Genomic DNA, 17,982 nt, shown 5'->3' on the forward strand with positions numbered 1-17,982 from the left:
GAAATACATCAGAATTATGAAGTTATGGGTTTATTTTTAAAAAATCTGTGATGTTTATGAGAGATCAGTTGTTTCTCAAACAATGTTAGGATGCCAGAGGCTCATCTTATTTCTTGATAATGGTGATTGGTGTAACAGAATSTGTTGCTGGGTTTCCAATATTCTGCCTAGGGAAAAAGGAAGGGAAGAGGAGGCTTAAGCTGCAGGGAAGATGTTTAAAAGATGTTGCTAAGGTTTTTAAGTCTATTGGTTATAGATCATGCCAATATGAAAGCTACATTCGTTGGAGATAATAGAGATATTCTTGCACATTTTGTAGGGCTTTATCTCAAAGTCTAGATGAACTTTTCAGAAATTCAAGCTAGATATAATTTGCTTGTCATTTACATTGTGCATCTTTGCCCGACTATTTTCAATTAATATTGTTTTGCTGTAAGCATGACACTTTGTTATTTAGAGTACAATGCAAATCATCTAGAAGACAGGGGAAATTGTAAACATTTTGCAGAAAGGAGACTTGGATCTCTGTCTCTTGGGCCTCTTGTTGTGCAGCCTTAGCTGCCCTCTGCTCTATCTTGCCATCATAACTGTGGCTTGCAGCTTTATAGATGTGAGGGAAATGGCTAGTGCACAGAGATAAGAGATGAACTGAATATATCACTGGTGATTTTGCTGTGAAAAAAAAAAAAAAAGAAACAGAATCAATGTACAGTTGAAAAGACTGAGAAATTCTTAGCCAGAAGTATTGTGAGGTCTCTAGACCCCGCAGCTGAAGCAGGTGGAAGCTGTAATGGAATCAGGTGCTTCTGAGCTGAAGAGGACGTCATTCCTGTAACCACCTGGAGAGCTGATGTAGTGGAGAGAAAGTGCCCAGGTAGGTACAAGCTCCCGTCTTGTGTCCGGATGTTGCTTGTAGCAGGAATGCAAGTCAATGCCTGAACTTGGGCTGCGGTTGGAGCTCCCTGCCTGGCCTCTTAGTCCTGCCTTTCAGCAGCTGACACCTCCTAACGCGGTTGTTTTCAAGCATGGACAGACAGGCATTTAGAGGGAAAGACAGACATCATTGGACTGGCCTAAGCTAGGTCTGCATCCTGCACTGAACCTCTGTGGGTAGACATAGCTCTATGGTGAAATTTTATCTCTACTGGAGCTGACAGATACCATTGACCTTGGTCCTGCAAGGCCATGGAATGAGTTGTGGGGTGATTAAATGGGAGACGGGAAACAGAATGGGAAGAAAGATGGGATGGGAAGAGAAATGGGAGACAGATGAAAACAGGATGGGAAAGGAGAGGGGCAGCAGGTGTCTGCAGAGARCAGAGAGGACTGCAAGGTGAACTGAGCATGCATGCACACATATGTAACCCGTGGATGTGAAATACTGAAGTGTTGGGGTGTAATTGCTAAGTTCTTTGGATGAAAATGCTGCRAGAATATGGAAAAGGAGCAGATGTTGACAGAAAGCTAAAAGGTTGTTAAACAGCCGCATCACTGCCTACAGCTATCTGTCCTCTCAGTGTCGTGTGGGTGTTTGYGTGTGTATGTCTATGTGCATGTGCACACAAGCCCTGTCATAGTTATCCTTTCCACCTGGTTCTTTCCTTGACCTCTCCTAGCTTTTCTACTCTTAGTTTTGAGATATGTATTTCCTATTTTTTTATGCCAGTGATTCAGTCCTGGGTTCATATTTTGTTTGAAACTTGAATATCTTGTTTTGCCTTTAGTAAAACAGTGGTTTGCTTGTAGTTCTCACAAAACTCAGAGAGATGATGATACAAAAAAAAAGTGTGATATTACCTGGAGAAAGGTGATGATCAGAAACAGCTTAAAAGAAGAAGAGGGATTACAGTTTATATTCATGAAGAAGCAGAGTGAAAACTTCACGGTTGTCTTTTAGGTTTGCATTTCCTGATTTCTAAGAGCTTGGCAGGATAATCATGATCCCTTAACAAATTTTTGATAATGAAATATCATTATATAATATCACTTTATACTTTCATAAATCATCTTGGCTGTAATTACTACTTGCATGAGAGATTAAGAGCAAAAGAAGCTCAGTTGGGGAAATGGATGTAGGTCAGTATGTTATGCTCAGCATACGTGCGTAGGATTTATTTTTAATAGAGTTCTGAATCCTTTGTTCATTTTTAATTCTGGAATCTCTTGAGAAACATTTTTCTACTTGTATKGACCATCTGTCTGTTTTTCCCAGCTAGCTAGCTGAGTTCCAGGCAGGGACATTCCCATGAATGCTGAAATCACACCATCCTGCCTGCTTCAAATACCCAGTCTAAAGCAGGCTTACGTTTTTTGACTGTAAAATCTGATTAAAAGTTCCTAAGTTATTTTGGTGCAGCTCCGTTTTAGCCCAGTGGATCTGATTTCTATTTCCATTGAGGTCTTTTCTGCCCTTCTGGCAATACAGTAGGATTTTGTGGGGAATGTAAGAATAAACCACATGAATTAGATGGCACGTTGATCGTCTTGGCAAAGGGACACCAGTGTTACTCATGTAGACTACCCAACCCCGGGCAAGTGCTAAGCCTCAGGTGAGTTCACAACATTTYTAACAGACTATATCAGGTATCAGCACGTTGATAAGCTGAGCTGTTGTCTGGYCGGTCACAAGGGTAACTGTGGCGGTGATTCCTGAGGTGAAATATTTGCAGGCTGCCGATGTCGGTGGCCGTGGGGCGGCCTGAGCCATTGGGGCACAGGGGAGCKACCACCAGAGAGGGTGGAGGTGCCTGAAGGCATCAGGACACCTTGGTTTAATAGCAGCCCACGTGTTTCCCCTGTTCTTCCCAGCAGGATCTAGGCCATCCTAGCCGCGTGGCAAGTGTGAAAGCTGCTGGCAGCCATGGTTGTGCCAAGACCTCCTCTTGGGCCGCAGTGCCGAGCGTGGCTAGGCCTGAGGCTGCTCCTGACGCCGCCCTCCTGCGCAGGGGCCCTGCGAGGGTCTCCACGGGAGCCAGGCTTTCCGCCTTTGCCTTTCAGGCGTGTCGTGGAGGGTGAGGAAGGAGGGGAAGGTACAGGGAGGAACAGGTAGGGCAGCCCCCGTGCCCAGGGCTGCGTCGCGGTGCTGCTGTAGCAGGGGATCAAATGTTAGGGCCGGGAAGTGAGGGGCAAAGCCCTGGCCGCTTCCAGAAGGTCCCAGTTGACCTCTGCATTCAGCAGTCCTTCCTCACGTCTCACTGGCTGATTTTTAGCAGCTTTGTCCAAAAGGGGAGGGGAAAAGTCGTATTTCTTGTTAGCCCCTTTCCTGGTCCAAGAGGATCAGACCTGTTCCATCTAGTCCAAAGTATTGGACACTGGCCCTGAGAGTTTTGTCTACAGGGAAGGGAACAGCGGAGTGAGCCCGGCCTCGTCCCAGGCCGCTCACGGGCACCACAGCCCCCAGCCCCTGCAATGCCGGCAGCTCTGCGCTCCCCACCTTTCCCCTTCTCCCTTCCCTCCGTACAGCAGAGGGCAGGACTGTTCCTGGTGCCGGTGGAGAGGTCTTTTCCACACAAGATACCTGCCTTCAAGGGAGCATGGTTGGCAAAGGGAAGGGGGGCCCTGTAGTGGGTGTGCGGAAGGGAGCCACTTGTTGTCTTCATGCGTGTTATTCCTTGGCGCCAGGAGGAGGGTGATGTGGGTGGTTTGGTTTGTGTAGTGTCACCCTCTGAGATGCCGTGCCACGTCCCACCAGAATAGTTTCACAGGGTTGGCTGAAAAGTTTGAAACCAGTTTTGCACAGGTTTACATTGCAACAGAAGACACCTCTGTTGCTCATAGGACATGAATTTTTTATTAGCATATACAAGAATTAAACCATTATGCATACTGTAGCTAATGATTTCTCTGTAGTGACAGCACTCCTGTATTTAGCTGACGTTCCTTTCCCCCTCCTGTCATATCTAATGACTTAACATGCAGAAGTATTTTGCATCCAATATTCGTCAGGTGAAATCCTTCCTGAGGCTTTCCATGATACCTAAATTACTGTAATGAGCTCAGCTGTTACCAGAGATTGGATTTCTCAGTGTTTTTCCCCAAAGTCTGTAGCATRTCTCAGGGTTGCAACAATATCTGGCTGTGGTTATTGTCAGGATGAGTTTGGTGTCTGCTTTTTCCTCCAACTGGTCTGTGCTGTTATGTATGAGGAGTGGTTGAGAGAGTTGGGCTTGTTCGGTCTTCGGAGAAGTCTTAGCTGGGATGTTACTTATGATGTTAGTGGGAGGATGTAAAGAAGGAGTCAAGACTCTTCTTGTAATTCATGGTGAAATGAAAGAGGCCACAGACACAAGTTACAACAAGGAAACTGTGGTCGGATATTAGGATTTTGTTGGGTTGGTAGGTTGTGTTTTGACATAAAGGTAGCCAAATACTAGAATGTGTTGCCCAGAGAGGTTGGGGGATCCTTGGAAATACTCAAAATGTGGCCACATAGAGCCCTGAGTATCCTCAGCGCTCCAAAACTGGTCCTGCTTTGACTGAGGAGTTAGACCAGACGACATCCAGAGATCCCTTCCAACACAGGTTATTCTATGACAATGTGATTATGATAGGATAAGATTAAGATAGCTCAGTGTTTCCCCGTGGGAATGATGCATAASACATGCCAAAAGATACATGGGAGAAACACTGAGTTTGCAGGAGACTGCATGAACTAGGAAACAATAGATATCCTAAACAAAAGAGATTTTTTCYTTCTTTTACCTCCTCTGTGCCATCATAGCTGAAAAAAATGTTCTGTGGAGCRTAGATGTTTTATTAGCAATTTGGCAAGATTGAGGGGCATTTGCAGCAGCAGGCATATTTCTCTATTTATTAAGTCAGGCGATAAGTCTCTGCAGCCACCTCATTTCTGCCTGTAGTAGGGTCCAAGGTTGAAAGTAAAGGGTCTGTAACTCACCCCTGGGGAAAAAAAATAAAGGCATTCATAGTGAATGGATATTTGGGGCACTCATTTAGAGGAATGGGCCCCGCTCACTGACTTGCTGCTGCTTTTATGGCGTGAGGGGTCACTGGCTGGATTCCCTGGGCCGGGCTCTGTGTCAGCGAGATGGATGCGCCGAGCCGGCCCTCGGAAACAGCCCTCCCGAGAATGCGGTCGGCTCTCCAGTCGTGGGCATTACTCACGGGCGTCCTTGTCCCTACCAACCACAGCAGAAGACYGAGGAGTCTCTGAAACTCTCATAAAGACTGCGTGGAAGCCCAACGTGCAGTTTCTGAAGACGGCCTGGGTACATCACAGGACCGAGCATTTCCACAATACATGCCCTACATTCTGATCTCTCTCATTACTTCACAGTTCAGAGGGGAAAAAAAAAAGACACTAGTGGCAATTTTTAAACTCTTAATAGAAGAAAAATGCTTTCTTGAAAAGGTTGAATTTATCATCTGCAGAGGCAKATTTTATGCAGAATTGTAGGATGTGAAGAGTGCCCAGTGGGCCTGTCCTGCCTGTCAAGCTGGAGCTCCCAGTTGTTTCAGTGCGGGAAGGCGCTTGGGTTTGCTCTTCTTGGGAGGAAAATATTTGCAAGCAGTTTTTGCTGTCAGAGTGGTTAAGCACATTAGTGCGCTGCGTACGGAGCTGTCAAATTCCAGCACTGATCTCGTCCAGCATTAAGGCAGTTTGGTGCAAATCTGATCTAACATAGATTTCCTTAGAGCCTTTTTTTCCAGGATAATGATGTCTCTGGGGAGCAGAGAGCTGTTTAGTAAATGCAAAGAACCTTTTTTCCCTCCAAACGGGAGCAGGGGAAGCGGAAAGCAGGAGCCTTTTGTATAAGCAAGAATTTGGTTTGCACACCGGGGCTATGAACAACTACCATCTTTTGGACTGCTTAAACGTGCTGAGAGACTTGCTAATGCTCCAAGGCCCATGAACATCGAATAGTGCAGCCAATGTGARTATCTGGTGAGATGCACTGCAGAAAGCAGGTCTCCCAGAAGTGTGCTGCACATCCAGGAAAAATTACTGGGAATCGGATGTAAATCAGCAGTCAACTCAGGAAGATCAACCCGTGCCCTATTAGCATGCACGCGTGGTTGTAATCAAGTACCTGAKACCAAGAATTTCCTTACATGTATCTTCAGGAAGGGAAGGGARATGCGTGTCTCTAATCAAAGCCTTTCCTCTGCTGCTAAAGGGTAGCTGTTGCCTATTAGGCAGACCTGTTGAAACAGTGAAAATGAATCTAATAAAACCTGGGAAGCAAAAAAAATTAGACTCAGTGGGAGGCGCTGATTTGTTGCCTTTGTTTTGTTTTAATTGAAAGTGGTTGCTGCTAATGCCCCCCTCCTGGGCCTGCCGGTTGTGCTGAGGCAGCGTCCTGCCCGCCTGGGCACCGGGTTGCGGGAGGCACCCGCATGTCCATGCGGAGACCCGGCCCGGCGGGAGCCCGCTCCCGCTGACCGGCCCTCGTCACCACGCGTGGKGAGCTGAGCACCGCGCTGAGGCCGGGAAACAGCAGCTTGGGTCAGTGATTTAGTCCCAGCTCGTTATCTTGGATCATCTGAAAGAGTTTATAGCATCTTCAATTGCAAGGCTAGAGCCCAACTGGCTGGAAAATGGCATGTGGCTGCGGTCCTTGGGATCCAGGCTGGCTACGGAGCAGCCAACGGGGCTTAGACTCTGCTCAGAGGGAAACCGGCTGCTGTTTGGAATCACCCCATAGAAAAAGAGCAGAGCCAGTACCCTGGCTTAACAAGGTAACAGGATAAATGGAATATGTCGCATTCCAGAGGGAGATTCATTCTGTTTGCGCGGTGAGGGTTGTAGCTGAAGCACTGACTCTAATTGGAGCTACATTTTCCAAGTGAGGCCTGGGATTACAGYTGTAATTCTGTCAGTGACTGAGCTGGAGAGCTCAGCTCCTGGTTACTCTTTCCATGAATCTCTTCCATGCATCCCAGCGCGCTCTGTGGTCCAGGATGCAAAGGAAGTCGAGTGATGGGGAGGAAGGAAGCAGTTTCTAAGTCCATATTTATTGAATCAGCATTTTTTTTCCCTAAAACTTTTTTTTTTTTAACGCCAGCACTGCTGCTACTGTCCACTCTCTTCTGCTTGCTCAAAGGCTTGCCTTAATGTGAAGATTTCAGTAAAATGAAGAGGCCAACAAGAAATGGCACCAAACCAGGTTAGGGGAGAAAAACAAATATTGCAGAAYGCTTCCTGGCACTCGTGTCCTGGGCATGGCTCTGAGAGAGCAGGGCCTGGAAGCTGGGGTAAAAGGGCACGAGGAAGGCAGCAGAACCGGGTGCCCTGGCCCAGTGTCACTGCGCTGAGCCTGGCGAGCTGGGGAGGCCGCGACGAGCCCTGGGCCCCCGGAGTGGAAAGAGCCCCAGAGAGGGACGCAGGCAGGAGACAACACGCCGRCCTCCTGCTTCGCGCCCGGCTCTGGCGGTCAGGCCATTAACCCGCTTGTTTTATTTCAAATCTGCAGACAAATTAATCCTTTCAATAAGCAGGGAACTGAGAACGGGAGCCCGAGCCAAGCGCGGCRCGGGCAGTTCCCGGGGAGCCTTTCCTGCCGGCTTTAGCTTTAGCCCTGACACATCTGGCACTGTTGCACTTTTCCGGTGCTGAGGCACCACGTGGCCCTGAGCACAGGCCGGTTTTCACTGGCGATTTGAACCCAAACAGGCCACAGGCTTCCCTTTCTGCAAAGATCATTTTTATCTCATCTGCTGATTTTCAACCTTCAACCTGACATAAGCAAATAAAAATATATTTTGCTCCTTTACTTTTGTATTCTTAGCCTTTTTTCACTGAGGACTTCCAACTTGCATACAAATTGTATAGTACTGCTTGGAAGTGCAAGTCCCTTATACTTTGGTATGTTCTTAGAACTGCTTTTAGTTAAAAGACTTAATAAAAGAATCATCTTGTTAATAGGTAGTTAGGTCTAGGCTTGTGCTGTGCCAATCTACGGTATCTGGGTATTTAATCTACGTGAAATATTACTACAGTTACAATCTGTGCTGTCAGTGTAAAATATTCTAGATTTTAATTAACATTGGAAATGTGTAGGCTTAGGATGTAGCTCACTTCCCGAATGTTTGCTGTAGGCAGAGTCATGGTGTGCAAACAGCTAGTGCCCCRTGTCACTGCTGTGTAGCATGTTCTCACTGCAAGGACTGGGTCATGTGAGATAATCTGCATCAGTTATGGTCATTAAAAGCTACCAGGTTTTACAGCAGAAGCTACTGAAGTCATCTGGAGCAAAATCTGGCTATCAGTGAAGAGCAAAATTTCTTAAATCTGAGATTTCTTGCCCGTGCAGAGAAGAGAATTTGCTCCATTTTAATCCCTTTGTCTGCGTGGTCACGGTGGTCCAAGAGGCCCTTTCAGCGAGGAAGGGCCGCTCCACAAGGACAACACGGAGGCAGAGCCCTGCCCTGCCTTCCACGTGCGGGTAAGGRAGCGTTTGCCAGCCCTGCGTGCCCAGCTGCGGTAGGAGCAGGCAATAAAAGCATATTAATGCTATTCCCTATCAGCAGGACTGCTCAGGTAGCTGGGCCGGGCTGTTCCGTGCCCAAGCCGGCCGACGGGAACGCTGAGACTCCTGTGGGGCGGGCTGCGCACGGCGGCGCTTTCCCCTCGCAGATACCTGCCACAGCCACCTCTGCCCTAGGAGCAGGGCTCCTCAGGCAGCACCGGAGCTGTGGGTCCAGCCTGTCCCCGAGCTGTGGGTCCAGCCTGTCCCCACCGGCGCTGCCATGTCCTTGTGTCCCAAAGTGTCTCACTCGCTGCAGCCACATGTTCGGGAAGACAGAACCTGCGCTGGGGCCGGGACGTCACTGCAGTGTCAGGAGGAAGAACCGTGTCCTTGTTACTCCTTCATGTATCTGTACAGACGGGCAAAGGGAAGGTGTTTGAGGAGGTATTTGGAGTTTCTTGGCCACTGACTGGACAAATTTCCATGGATGCACATGGCGTTTTGTGTCATAAGAGCTGATGGACATCAGATGGAACTCGGCTGTTCCTCAAGGTTTTTATTTCCATAGCACAAACCGAGGCAGAGAGGGAGTCCCAGGGGCTCCATTTGCAGCCTACATTGCTGCTCGTTCAGGGTGACAGAGCATCATCCCCGCATTTGCAGGAACTACTCACAAGGAAAAGGGATGTATTATTTTTGGCTTTTCATCATTCTATAATTCATGATTCTATGATCATCTCATTCTCTTCTTTTTTTTTCTCTCTACTGAAGGAAGGAAAAACAAATACCAGCCATGGACCTTTTCCGTAGTTCAGCGAGTCCTGAGGGGCTTGCATCTGCCCTCAGGTATCTCAGCAGATTTTACAGCTAGCCACGAGATACTCTGAACATTGCTAGTGGTGCCTGCTTCCAAAGTTGGGAAACCCTATAATGGACCAGAAAAAAGGCTGTTTAGGGTGTGTGTACTGGAGAATATTTGAGGTTGGACTAGATGACCTCTGAGATCCCTTCCAACTTTAAGCATTCTATAATTCTAAGAATAGGTACTGATACTTCCATACTTCCTTTACCTGTTTGAGTGCACATRTTCCTATAGTGGAGGTTATGGTTCTCATTAAGCAAGGAGAATGAGAAAAGGTTTGAATGTAGCTCAGGAAATGTGTAGTCGTCTGAGAAATTCGTACAGGCTTGAATTTGCAGCTGAAATCCCCAACACTTTAAAAAAAAATAGTAAGTTAATTTAGACTAAGCTCTCTTTTCAAAGGTGCACAAAAGAGCACCGAAGTTGTGGAGGGCAAATTACATTTCATCATTTTCATCCAGAGACATCAGTCTAAAATACCAAGTGATGAAATGAATGTTATTTTTCTGTTGCCTAGCTAGGTTTTAACTGACAGCTGAGAAGACAGGTATTTTTACCTCCCAATGACCAAATCCGAATCGCAATAACAAAACTGCAGATGTAATTGCATCGCTATCACAGCATTGTCTGGATTTCTTTTACTGTGAATGACAAGAAGGAAGACTCTGACTCGTGCACTTTTCCATCTCAAGCCACAAAACTCTCTAAATCCCAGTGAGAGCAGTTTTAGTGATAAACAGGGAGCACGCACTCAGCTTTATCCTGTACCAGACACAGTGCTTTTAGGCTGTTCCTCACTACTGCATAGAACAGGGCTATTGAATTAGAAAGTGGTGAATCTGAGCAGAAGCAAATTGTTTTTTCTTTTGAACCTGCCAGTTTGGCCTTACACTGGGAGACTTTTTTTTCTTTGTATTTATGTTCCTGAGCTGTCTGCTTTCATCCTGAAAGCCTTACCTACGCTAGATGGATGTGCAAACAAAATGCCCTTGTCTTGTCAGAAAACTGAGGAGAAAACCTTTGTGTACTCAGCTATCTTCATGTAGTGAACTAAATCAAGCCAGGCTATTGCTGTACCTGTCCTCCCTCCCCAGCCTTCCTTTTGACTTCTTGAAGCATCAATATTAAAGTAAAATTACTCTCCCAACTCATGGTATCCAGGCATGGTAATTCCTTCCTTTGAGAAAGGACGTGTTACTGTTCTTGAACCCCTTTGGCTGTGCGACATTGGAGGCATTCCTGGGATCTGCGTGTCCGGGGTGAAGGTGGACCCACTGTCACCATTACTGCGTGTGGTCCCCAAGGATCAGAACTGGGGGACAAGTTACTTCGTAGCTGAATACTGGAGAAAAACACATGTATATAGGTCTGGGATGGTAGGCCTGTATAGGGGGGCATTCAGACAAGGTAAACAGCATTTGGGAAGTGTCTACAACTAGCATCTTGGTTTGGGGAAATGGGGTGGGAAGGAGAGGACAAGAAGGTCTCCTACTTCCCACTCCACTTCTCCAAACCAAGATGGGGTTGTCTGGTTTCCCCAAACCAGACATGCTGTTGTTTCGTTTCCCCAAGCCAAGATTGGGGAAGTCCCGTTAGCTGTACGGACTGTAGAAAAACTGGAAATATTTCAAAAAAGTGTTCAAGTGTGTTTAAAATTATTGAAGTTAAGCGCTCAGCATTACCAAAATGAACAACATTGTATCATCTCAGGAAGCTGTTCTGGGATAAGCTGAAGGCGCTCCTTTGCGTGCTGCCKGCGCAGTGCCGCTTCAGGCAGGGCTGAGGGTGCTGGAGCGGCCGCCGCGGCAGCTCCGCGGAGCTGTGCCACCAGCATCCGTGGGAGGATTCGGCCTGCTGAATTCCGCATGTCAGGAGATGCTGGAGAGGCTTYGCTTGGCTTCATGATAATGTCTGGCCTTGCTTGACCTTTGAAAAAATCCTTCTAATGTATGAGCCTGATGGTGGGGAATGCTCTGTGTCTTGTGCATATCTCATATGCTGTGGTATATTGAAATAGAGCACGGTTGGAAAAGATCTGATACTGTTTTCCTTGTGGGTTCTCTTGGAAAAGATCTGATACTGTTTTCCTTGTGGGTTCTTTTTTAATTAGAAAGTGTCAGAAAGCTTGATATCTATAGAGTGATAATGAGCCCTGTTTTATCCTCACTCAGAGTCAATGTTGTGGAGGGCTTTGTAGTAACCTGATTTCTGTGGGTAGGAATCCCTGGCATTTTAAAAACAAATGTAGAGTAGGGATTGGYAGTATCTGCTGCTGTTGTTACTTCTTGTTCACAGCTGTGTTCTCATCTGTAGAGAAAAGGCAGTGAGGTGCAGTCGCTGGAGAAAAGGGAGGAGGTTTCTCCAGGGTTTATGGAGCTCTGCTCCACACGGAAGCAGGAGAAAGCCACAGCGCAGAAAGGAAAGCCAGTGCTTCAAGGAGAGCAGCGAAGAGCAGGTAGCAGAAAGGCAGTTTAAGGCACTCGAAGGTCTGCACAATGTCTGTTAAATCTAGGGAAGTTGCTGACATTAGTTCTTGGAATAAGGAAAATTAGGATTAGGAAAATGAGGTCAAAACTTCAGAAGCATCAAATCACGTCAGAGCCGTTTCCCATTGTAAGGCAGAGGGAATATTTATAAACTCCCAAGTCAGTTAAGAACTGACTCTGACCTAATTCATGGATGCTGTGCCTATATGGAAAACCAGGAGCTCCTCCTAGCCCCTCGGCACAGATGTGCACACCAGCCTCATCCCACGTGTTGATGTTTGCAGAACCCATCAGTTGCACCCCAGTCTGTTCAGAACATCAGCTGTTAAACTACCAGTATTGATTTGTGTTAGAAGTAGGAACCCTGGAAAAACATTAAAGACTTGGGGAAAAAAAAAAAAAAAAGCATGTTTTGCCATATGTGCAAATGAGATCATTTGGCTCAATCATTGTCCTGGACAAAATCATGAAGAGCTCTGGAGTAGGAAGTACAAAAGGAGAGTGCCAGTCTGTGTAGTAGTGTGAAAAGTATGTTTCTACAAGGAAATTGATACCATCTTGGTGAGATTGTGGCCTGGGCTGATAAAGGTAACTGGGTTCGTAACATGGYATTTGTTGAACGCCCTACAAATCTTAAAAGACGCATCTAATATTCTGATCTAAACTCTTTTCAGAAWTCAGTGGTGACTTTATTAAATAGATCGAAACCTGGTTAACTGAGAAGTCCAAAACTGTAATTGCAATTAATCAGATGTGACCTAAGGGGGTGTTTGTTCTTGATGCCACCCTCTTGAGTAGCCCYTTTCCCATTTAAACAATGTGTGAGAAACAAACTGATCGTGATGAAAAGTGAAGTCCAGCAGAAGGCATTTTTAAAAGGCACCCAAATCCACCCTGCTGTTTTTAAATCTTTCTAACCGGTTCCAGGTTTGGAACTCTCTGTGGCGAAGAAGAGCTGTTCTCCTAAGCTAAGCCTTAATGCACAATATTTAACATGCTGAGCAATGAGTCATGGCCGAGTGGGCCGCTAGTTACGTCTCCCAGGCAGAAAGTGGAGCCCTGCTGCCCAAGCATGCTCCCTTTTTGCCTCAAAACCCCAACAGCGACACGGGTGGGGAGCTGGGGCTGCCCAGGAGCCGAGCGGCTCCGGCGCCGCCGCCTCCGCCGCGCTGAGGGAAGCGGGAAGCGGGAAGCGGGAAGCGGCAGCTGACGACGCCTCCCTCAGGTGCTGCTGCTGCAGCTGGTGATGCCTCCTGGGGCTTCACACAGGCACCTCGTGCGGCCTGTGGGGCCTTGGGGGGCCCTGTGGGGCCTAGAGGGGCCCTTGGGGCCAAGGGGCCTTGCTGGGGCAAGGGGCGCTGCAAGTGGCCTGGGTGCTGGTTTGCACCCAGTGCCTGCGGCCCCTCAGCAGCTCCTTAGCATGAGGCTCCACGCTGAAGCCCGCAGAGGGGCCTGGCGCCCTTCCCTTGGGCGAGGACAAGGGTCACCTCTCGCTACGCTCTTCACGTTCCCCCTCAGTACTTGCTGCTATCATCGCTCACCCTTGCAGTTTGCTCAGGGTGTTAGCAAGTTCTTCGAGAGGCGTCTCTCGCCTGCATGCACCCCGTTTCCTGGAACCAGATTTTCTATTCCACTTTACAAATACAGCAGTTATTATTAGAGGTGAGAGGCACATCCCCACCCTTATGTGCTACCTTCATCCCTCACTTAATAAATAGCTCCTGTTTGGGTAAGGAATTGCTCTATTTAAAAATACACAAGTATTTTTCAGTCATGTTTTCCTGAAGAAATCCTTGCAAGAAGGGCTCACTTAGGCTACTAGCGGTCTAAATCATTTCCTGGATAAAAATGTGATATTGGTTCATGGTYCTTTGATAGATTCATTTTTGACTACGCTGTTAAAAAGCAGTGTGTCTATTCAAGGGCTATCAGAGACTCCTCTCTCTGACCATTACTTTTCTTCCAACAGATTTTTAAAAGCATCACCAATGAAGATTCCATCCAGGGACAAGGAAGTCGGAGACTGATCAGTTTTTCACTGTCAGGTAAGTCAGTGTTGATGTGAAGGTTTGAAGTCCAGAAAGCAGGAGGCAGGAGACCCTTTAAAACCCTTCTATTTACCTATATACTATATGCACATCTGTGTATGTACATATATATGCATGCTTTTTGGACTGTTGCTCTGATGGTGGCATTGAAATACAGAACTAATACGTGTCCTATGATTATTGCCCCATCCTTTTCCTTCAGGAGGAAATGTTACGTGCTGAAGCACCTTACCCAAGTAGAGTTTTGGGGCCAGATTTGCTTTAGGCAAAGCTCTTCATATGATGCTGTGTATTTAGGTCAGAAAAAGCAAGATCAAAGACATGCACTTTGCTTAGGGAGCAGAAGGTGGCTGATGCGTGGCACTCCTGTTTTTTGGAGAAGACTTTTCACAGTTTTAGTCTGGACCCGAGGCAGATACGCGATCCCTAAACACAAGTTTGGTTTTATTTTTCAACTGTGACTGTCAGAGCCCACAGACCACTCTTAATCCTCTAAATTTTCAGAAGGCCAGTATTCACCTTCATTATTCTCATGCATTRCTGTTTTTAAAGGCTTTAAACGGCTCCATGAAGCAACTGTGGACTATGTGATCTGGCCTTGGTGACAACAGTTTGGAAATCACCACTTTACAAAATTCTGTTTGTCAAAAGAGGATTATTAGGAGCAAGATTCTCATTTTGGWGTTTTGTACTACCTGTGTGTTTTCCATGTTTTTACCACCTGGAAGACAAGGACTCAGGTGCCAAATTAGACGTGGAAATTCCCTGAGAATGCAGTATAGGGAAAGAGAATGTTTCTGATATACTTCAGTTAGCTCAGTTTGGAATTTATTTACATTCATAGCCTRTAAAAAGACCTACACTCAGACAAGCACCACCTTATAAGATTGCCTTGGCAATATGATTATTCAAAGCTTTCTTCTAACTTCTGTTGAGGTCAGCCAGAACTTTTGTGCATCTTGCTTGTGAAGCCTGCGTGTTTGTGCTTTTTCAGAATAGGTGCCCCACTGTGAGTCTGTGGAGGTTGTGTGTGCTCTATGGCAGGCTGGACTGAGGTTGGATGGGGCCCTTTTTACACAACAGTTATTTTTGCTATGTGGGATACTGGGCATCCAACCTTTCACATTGGCCTGTTAAAAAAACACYACAGATTTAGCTCTACAGGAATAAAGAATTAGAATTAATATAAAAAAGAATCCTAAATTCTCACATTACTTAAATATGACAAAAATATGGGACAGAATTTGCATCACTTTCCCATTCTTTCTGATTCTTTAGCCTAGTAGTCCAAGACATGTTCAGAGTTATAATTTGTGAGACTTCTAAAGAATATTACCTCAGTGTGACCTTTTATAAAACCAAGCCATCTAATTTACAGCTTAATTCAAAGTACATAAGGGCCATGACACATAATACATTGGGGATATCTTATTCTAGTGGTTAAACAGCAATTCATTTACATTTGTATCACATCCATATTAACAGCATGATCATGGCCAGATATTTGAGCACACAGTTATTTTCTCAAAAATCTTTGGTATTGAAAGAACCCAATTGCAATCTTTCTTTCTGAGAGCCTAAACTTGAGGCATTTCAGTTAAACATGTTAACACCTCACAAAGATGTTTTTATTGCTTTCTTAATCAATAAAAAATGATTGTTGTCTCTGTCAAAGTTATGGCTATTCCTGTATCTGTTATGCCAGCTAATAAAACTCAGACCAAGCTGGATCTTCCAGAGGCGTGGGAAAGAACCAGGAATCCTTTCTCCTTATGCCACTATAGTAGCAAAAACCCAACTACTGTAACAACTAGACCTCTCCTCCTCACTTTCCGCCCTTACATACTAGTATATTTGCACTTGCACTGCCATTAAGATTTTTTTCCCCAAATTATGGAGTATTTTTGTTGTTTGTTTGTTTCCTTGTTTGTTTGTTTTAACTAAATTAAGGCCCTTAGTCCTGACCTGGGGACATTAGGTATTGCACCAACAGAGCCATGCTGCCCCAAACAGTATTTCAACTAAAGAATGCAAGGARAGCTGTATTTTTTATTATATTTTTGCTATAAGAGACAAAGTTGATAGAATGGGAGAAAGAAGTCTAGAGGTAGGCCAAATCCCCCAAACTGGAGACAAGGTCAGGCCATGCTCTTGTTTGCTCTGCCTGCCTACACACTCCGTGAGACCCTGSTTTGGGAAGAGTTCCCCTGTCGATGTCTGTGGCAGAACTGTTTGTTCCCTCTGTACGTTTCGGGTTGTTTGTTTTTCAGAATTTGCTTGGACGACATCATTCTGGTTTCATTGGAAGTTCTGCCTGAGGAAAGGTTGCTAGATTGGATAAAAATGTTAACCAAACAAACAAAAAAAAAAAACCATAAATCAATGCTTCAGGGCAAAAGGGAATGACTAACTTCTCGAGAACAGAAAGATGAGAGTTCTTATTACTTTTGAGGAGATTTGTTTTCTGAGTATTTGCTTCTTAGGGGACTGGAAGTTGGTCCTGTGAAAGGTTAGTTCAGATTAATAGGCTCATTAAGAGTACTGATTGCAAAGAAGATAATTTCCCCATGATTAGGCTTCTTAATCTTTTATATGATGACTGTATTATTAGAGCTTTCATTATTTAAAATGGTAGGAGAAATATTATAAGCCTAATTTAGTCAGGTTTAATATAGGCTTTAAAGAAAACACTACAGCTACTTTTCCTTTCCTTTGCCACATGACTGCCACCGCTGCCATTAAATGTCAGGGTTTGGACAAGGTGACTGAAAGTGTCAGAGCTCTCTTGCATGAAATGCAGAAAGAAGGAATGTGCTAAGGCTCCCAACATGTGCCAGCCACCTCACTTACTGAAAGGTCATCGTTTAGCACCAGTAAAATGCACTTGCTCAAAGTCCTTGAACTCATTCTTTTGACRGGTATAGATACACGGTGTTATCCTGAGTTCTGCATGACGTGCTTCCTGCATTTGTCCTTTCACAATTTTACTCCACTGCGCCTTGTAAGAAGCTATATACTGTCTTAAATAACTTTTCTCAAGCTTTAATATTTCACATATGTATTTGCACCCTCTTTATTTACAAGTGTTCTGTGGCACAGAAGAGCAGAAGTTCATCCTTATCACACCATCTTGAAAGTTTTATTTTCCTCTTTTTATGTAGCTTTTTGATGAGATAGTCAGGTAGCATCACCTTTCAGATTTTAAAGTCAGTGTCTAAATCACAACTGAAGATGCTGTTAGGTCCCCTGAATGTGTTTTTGACGCTGCAAAGTGCTTAACCAAAATCCACACCTTAACATACAACATCGTCAAACCACTTTTTGAAATTCTGGTGACCAGCTTTATAACTGKAGATGGGTGTCCAAGTTTATGGCTTTGGTTACGGCTCAGCCTCCAGCCACTCTTGTTTTTAATTACTGCTGTAAACCTACCCCWTCTCCTGCCCTCCCCAAATGAAGCTCATCTGCCTGGCTGTGTTCTTCATAAACCTGGATTGCCAATGGCTTGAGTCTTCCATGCTCTTTCAGAGCATGTGTTAGGAGGAGCTCTCTTTCTGCTCTCTCCAATATACCTGTGCATACCAAATCCTGCGGTGCTCTAAGCTAGCAGATTGAAAGGCCTAAGAAGGTTTTGAGCTCCGCCAGCCCAACAGCCTGGGTAAGAGAGGCCGCTTGATCCGTGCCRGGGAGCTCGGCAGCTTGCGTTTGGCTTGGGCACATCCTCCAGAAAGGCTCGTCCTCCGTACCTGAGGATGGCAAGAGATGGTGCTTTGCCCCAGGGAGCAACCATGCACAGCTGTGAGAATTCCCCCTTTCTTGTTAAAACTCTTCCCAGTGGCAGTTCAAACTTCTGCTGCGTTTTTCTCCTCAATGAAGATAATAATTAAAAAAATACCCTGTCTTCTAGTCATTTTGAATAATTAATTTCTTAATATCTGTTAATGTATTAGTAGACTCATTTTCTTCTTCATACTTGTTGGGTCTCTTTTTGATACAAATGAGAATTCCTTTTGTATTCCCGTAGAATTTCTAGTTTTGAAAGAAAAAAACCCAAACCTTTCTTTTTTTTTTTTTTCCATGTCTTTAATATTTTGTCTGGGAACCTCATTATAACACAAGTGTTTTGTGTTTGTGTGCAAGTCTTTAAGCACCTYGTT

At 45.4% G+C, this 17,982-nt stretch overlaps 1 protein-coding gene across 1 annotated transcript in view; it reads left to right on the forward strand.

Annotated features, from left to right (window-relative positions):
• The window catches only part of HECW1 (HECT, C2 and WW domain containing E3 ubiquitin protein ligase 1), a 138,828-nt gene that overhangs the window by 67,122 nt on the left and 53,724 nt on the right, over nucleotides 1-17,982 (forward strand). The window contains exon 5 of the mRNA XM_026047677.1: nucleotides 13,747-13,822. Within this exon, the coding sequence (XP_025903462.1) occupies nucleotides 13,747-13,822 (76 nt within the window). The remainder of the gene's footprint in view (nucleotides 1-13,746; nucleotides 13,823-17,982) is intronic.

This window comes from Nothoprocta perdicaria, unplaced genomic scaffold (assembly GCF_003342845.1).
Source record: "Nothoprocta perdicaria isolate Ctin4 unplaced genomic scaffold, notPer1 scaffold_5, whole genome shotgun sequence".
NCBI lineage: Eukaryota > Metazoa > Chordata > Aves > Tinamiformes > Tinamidae > Nothoprocta > Nothoprocta perdicaria.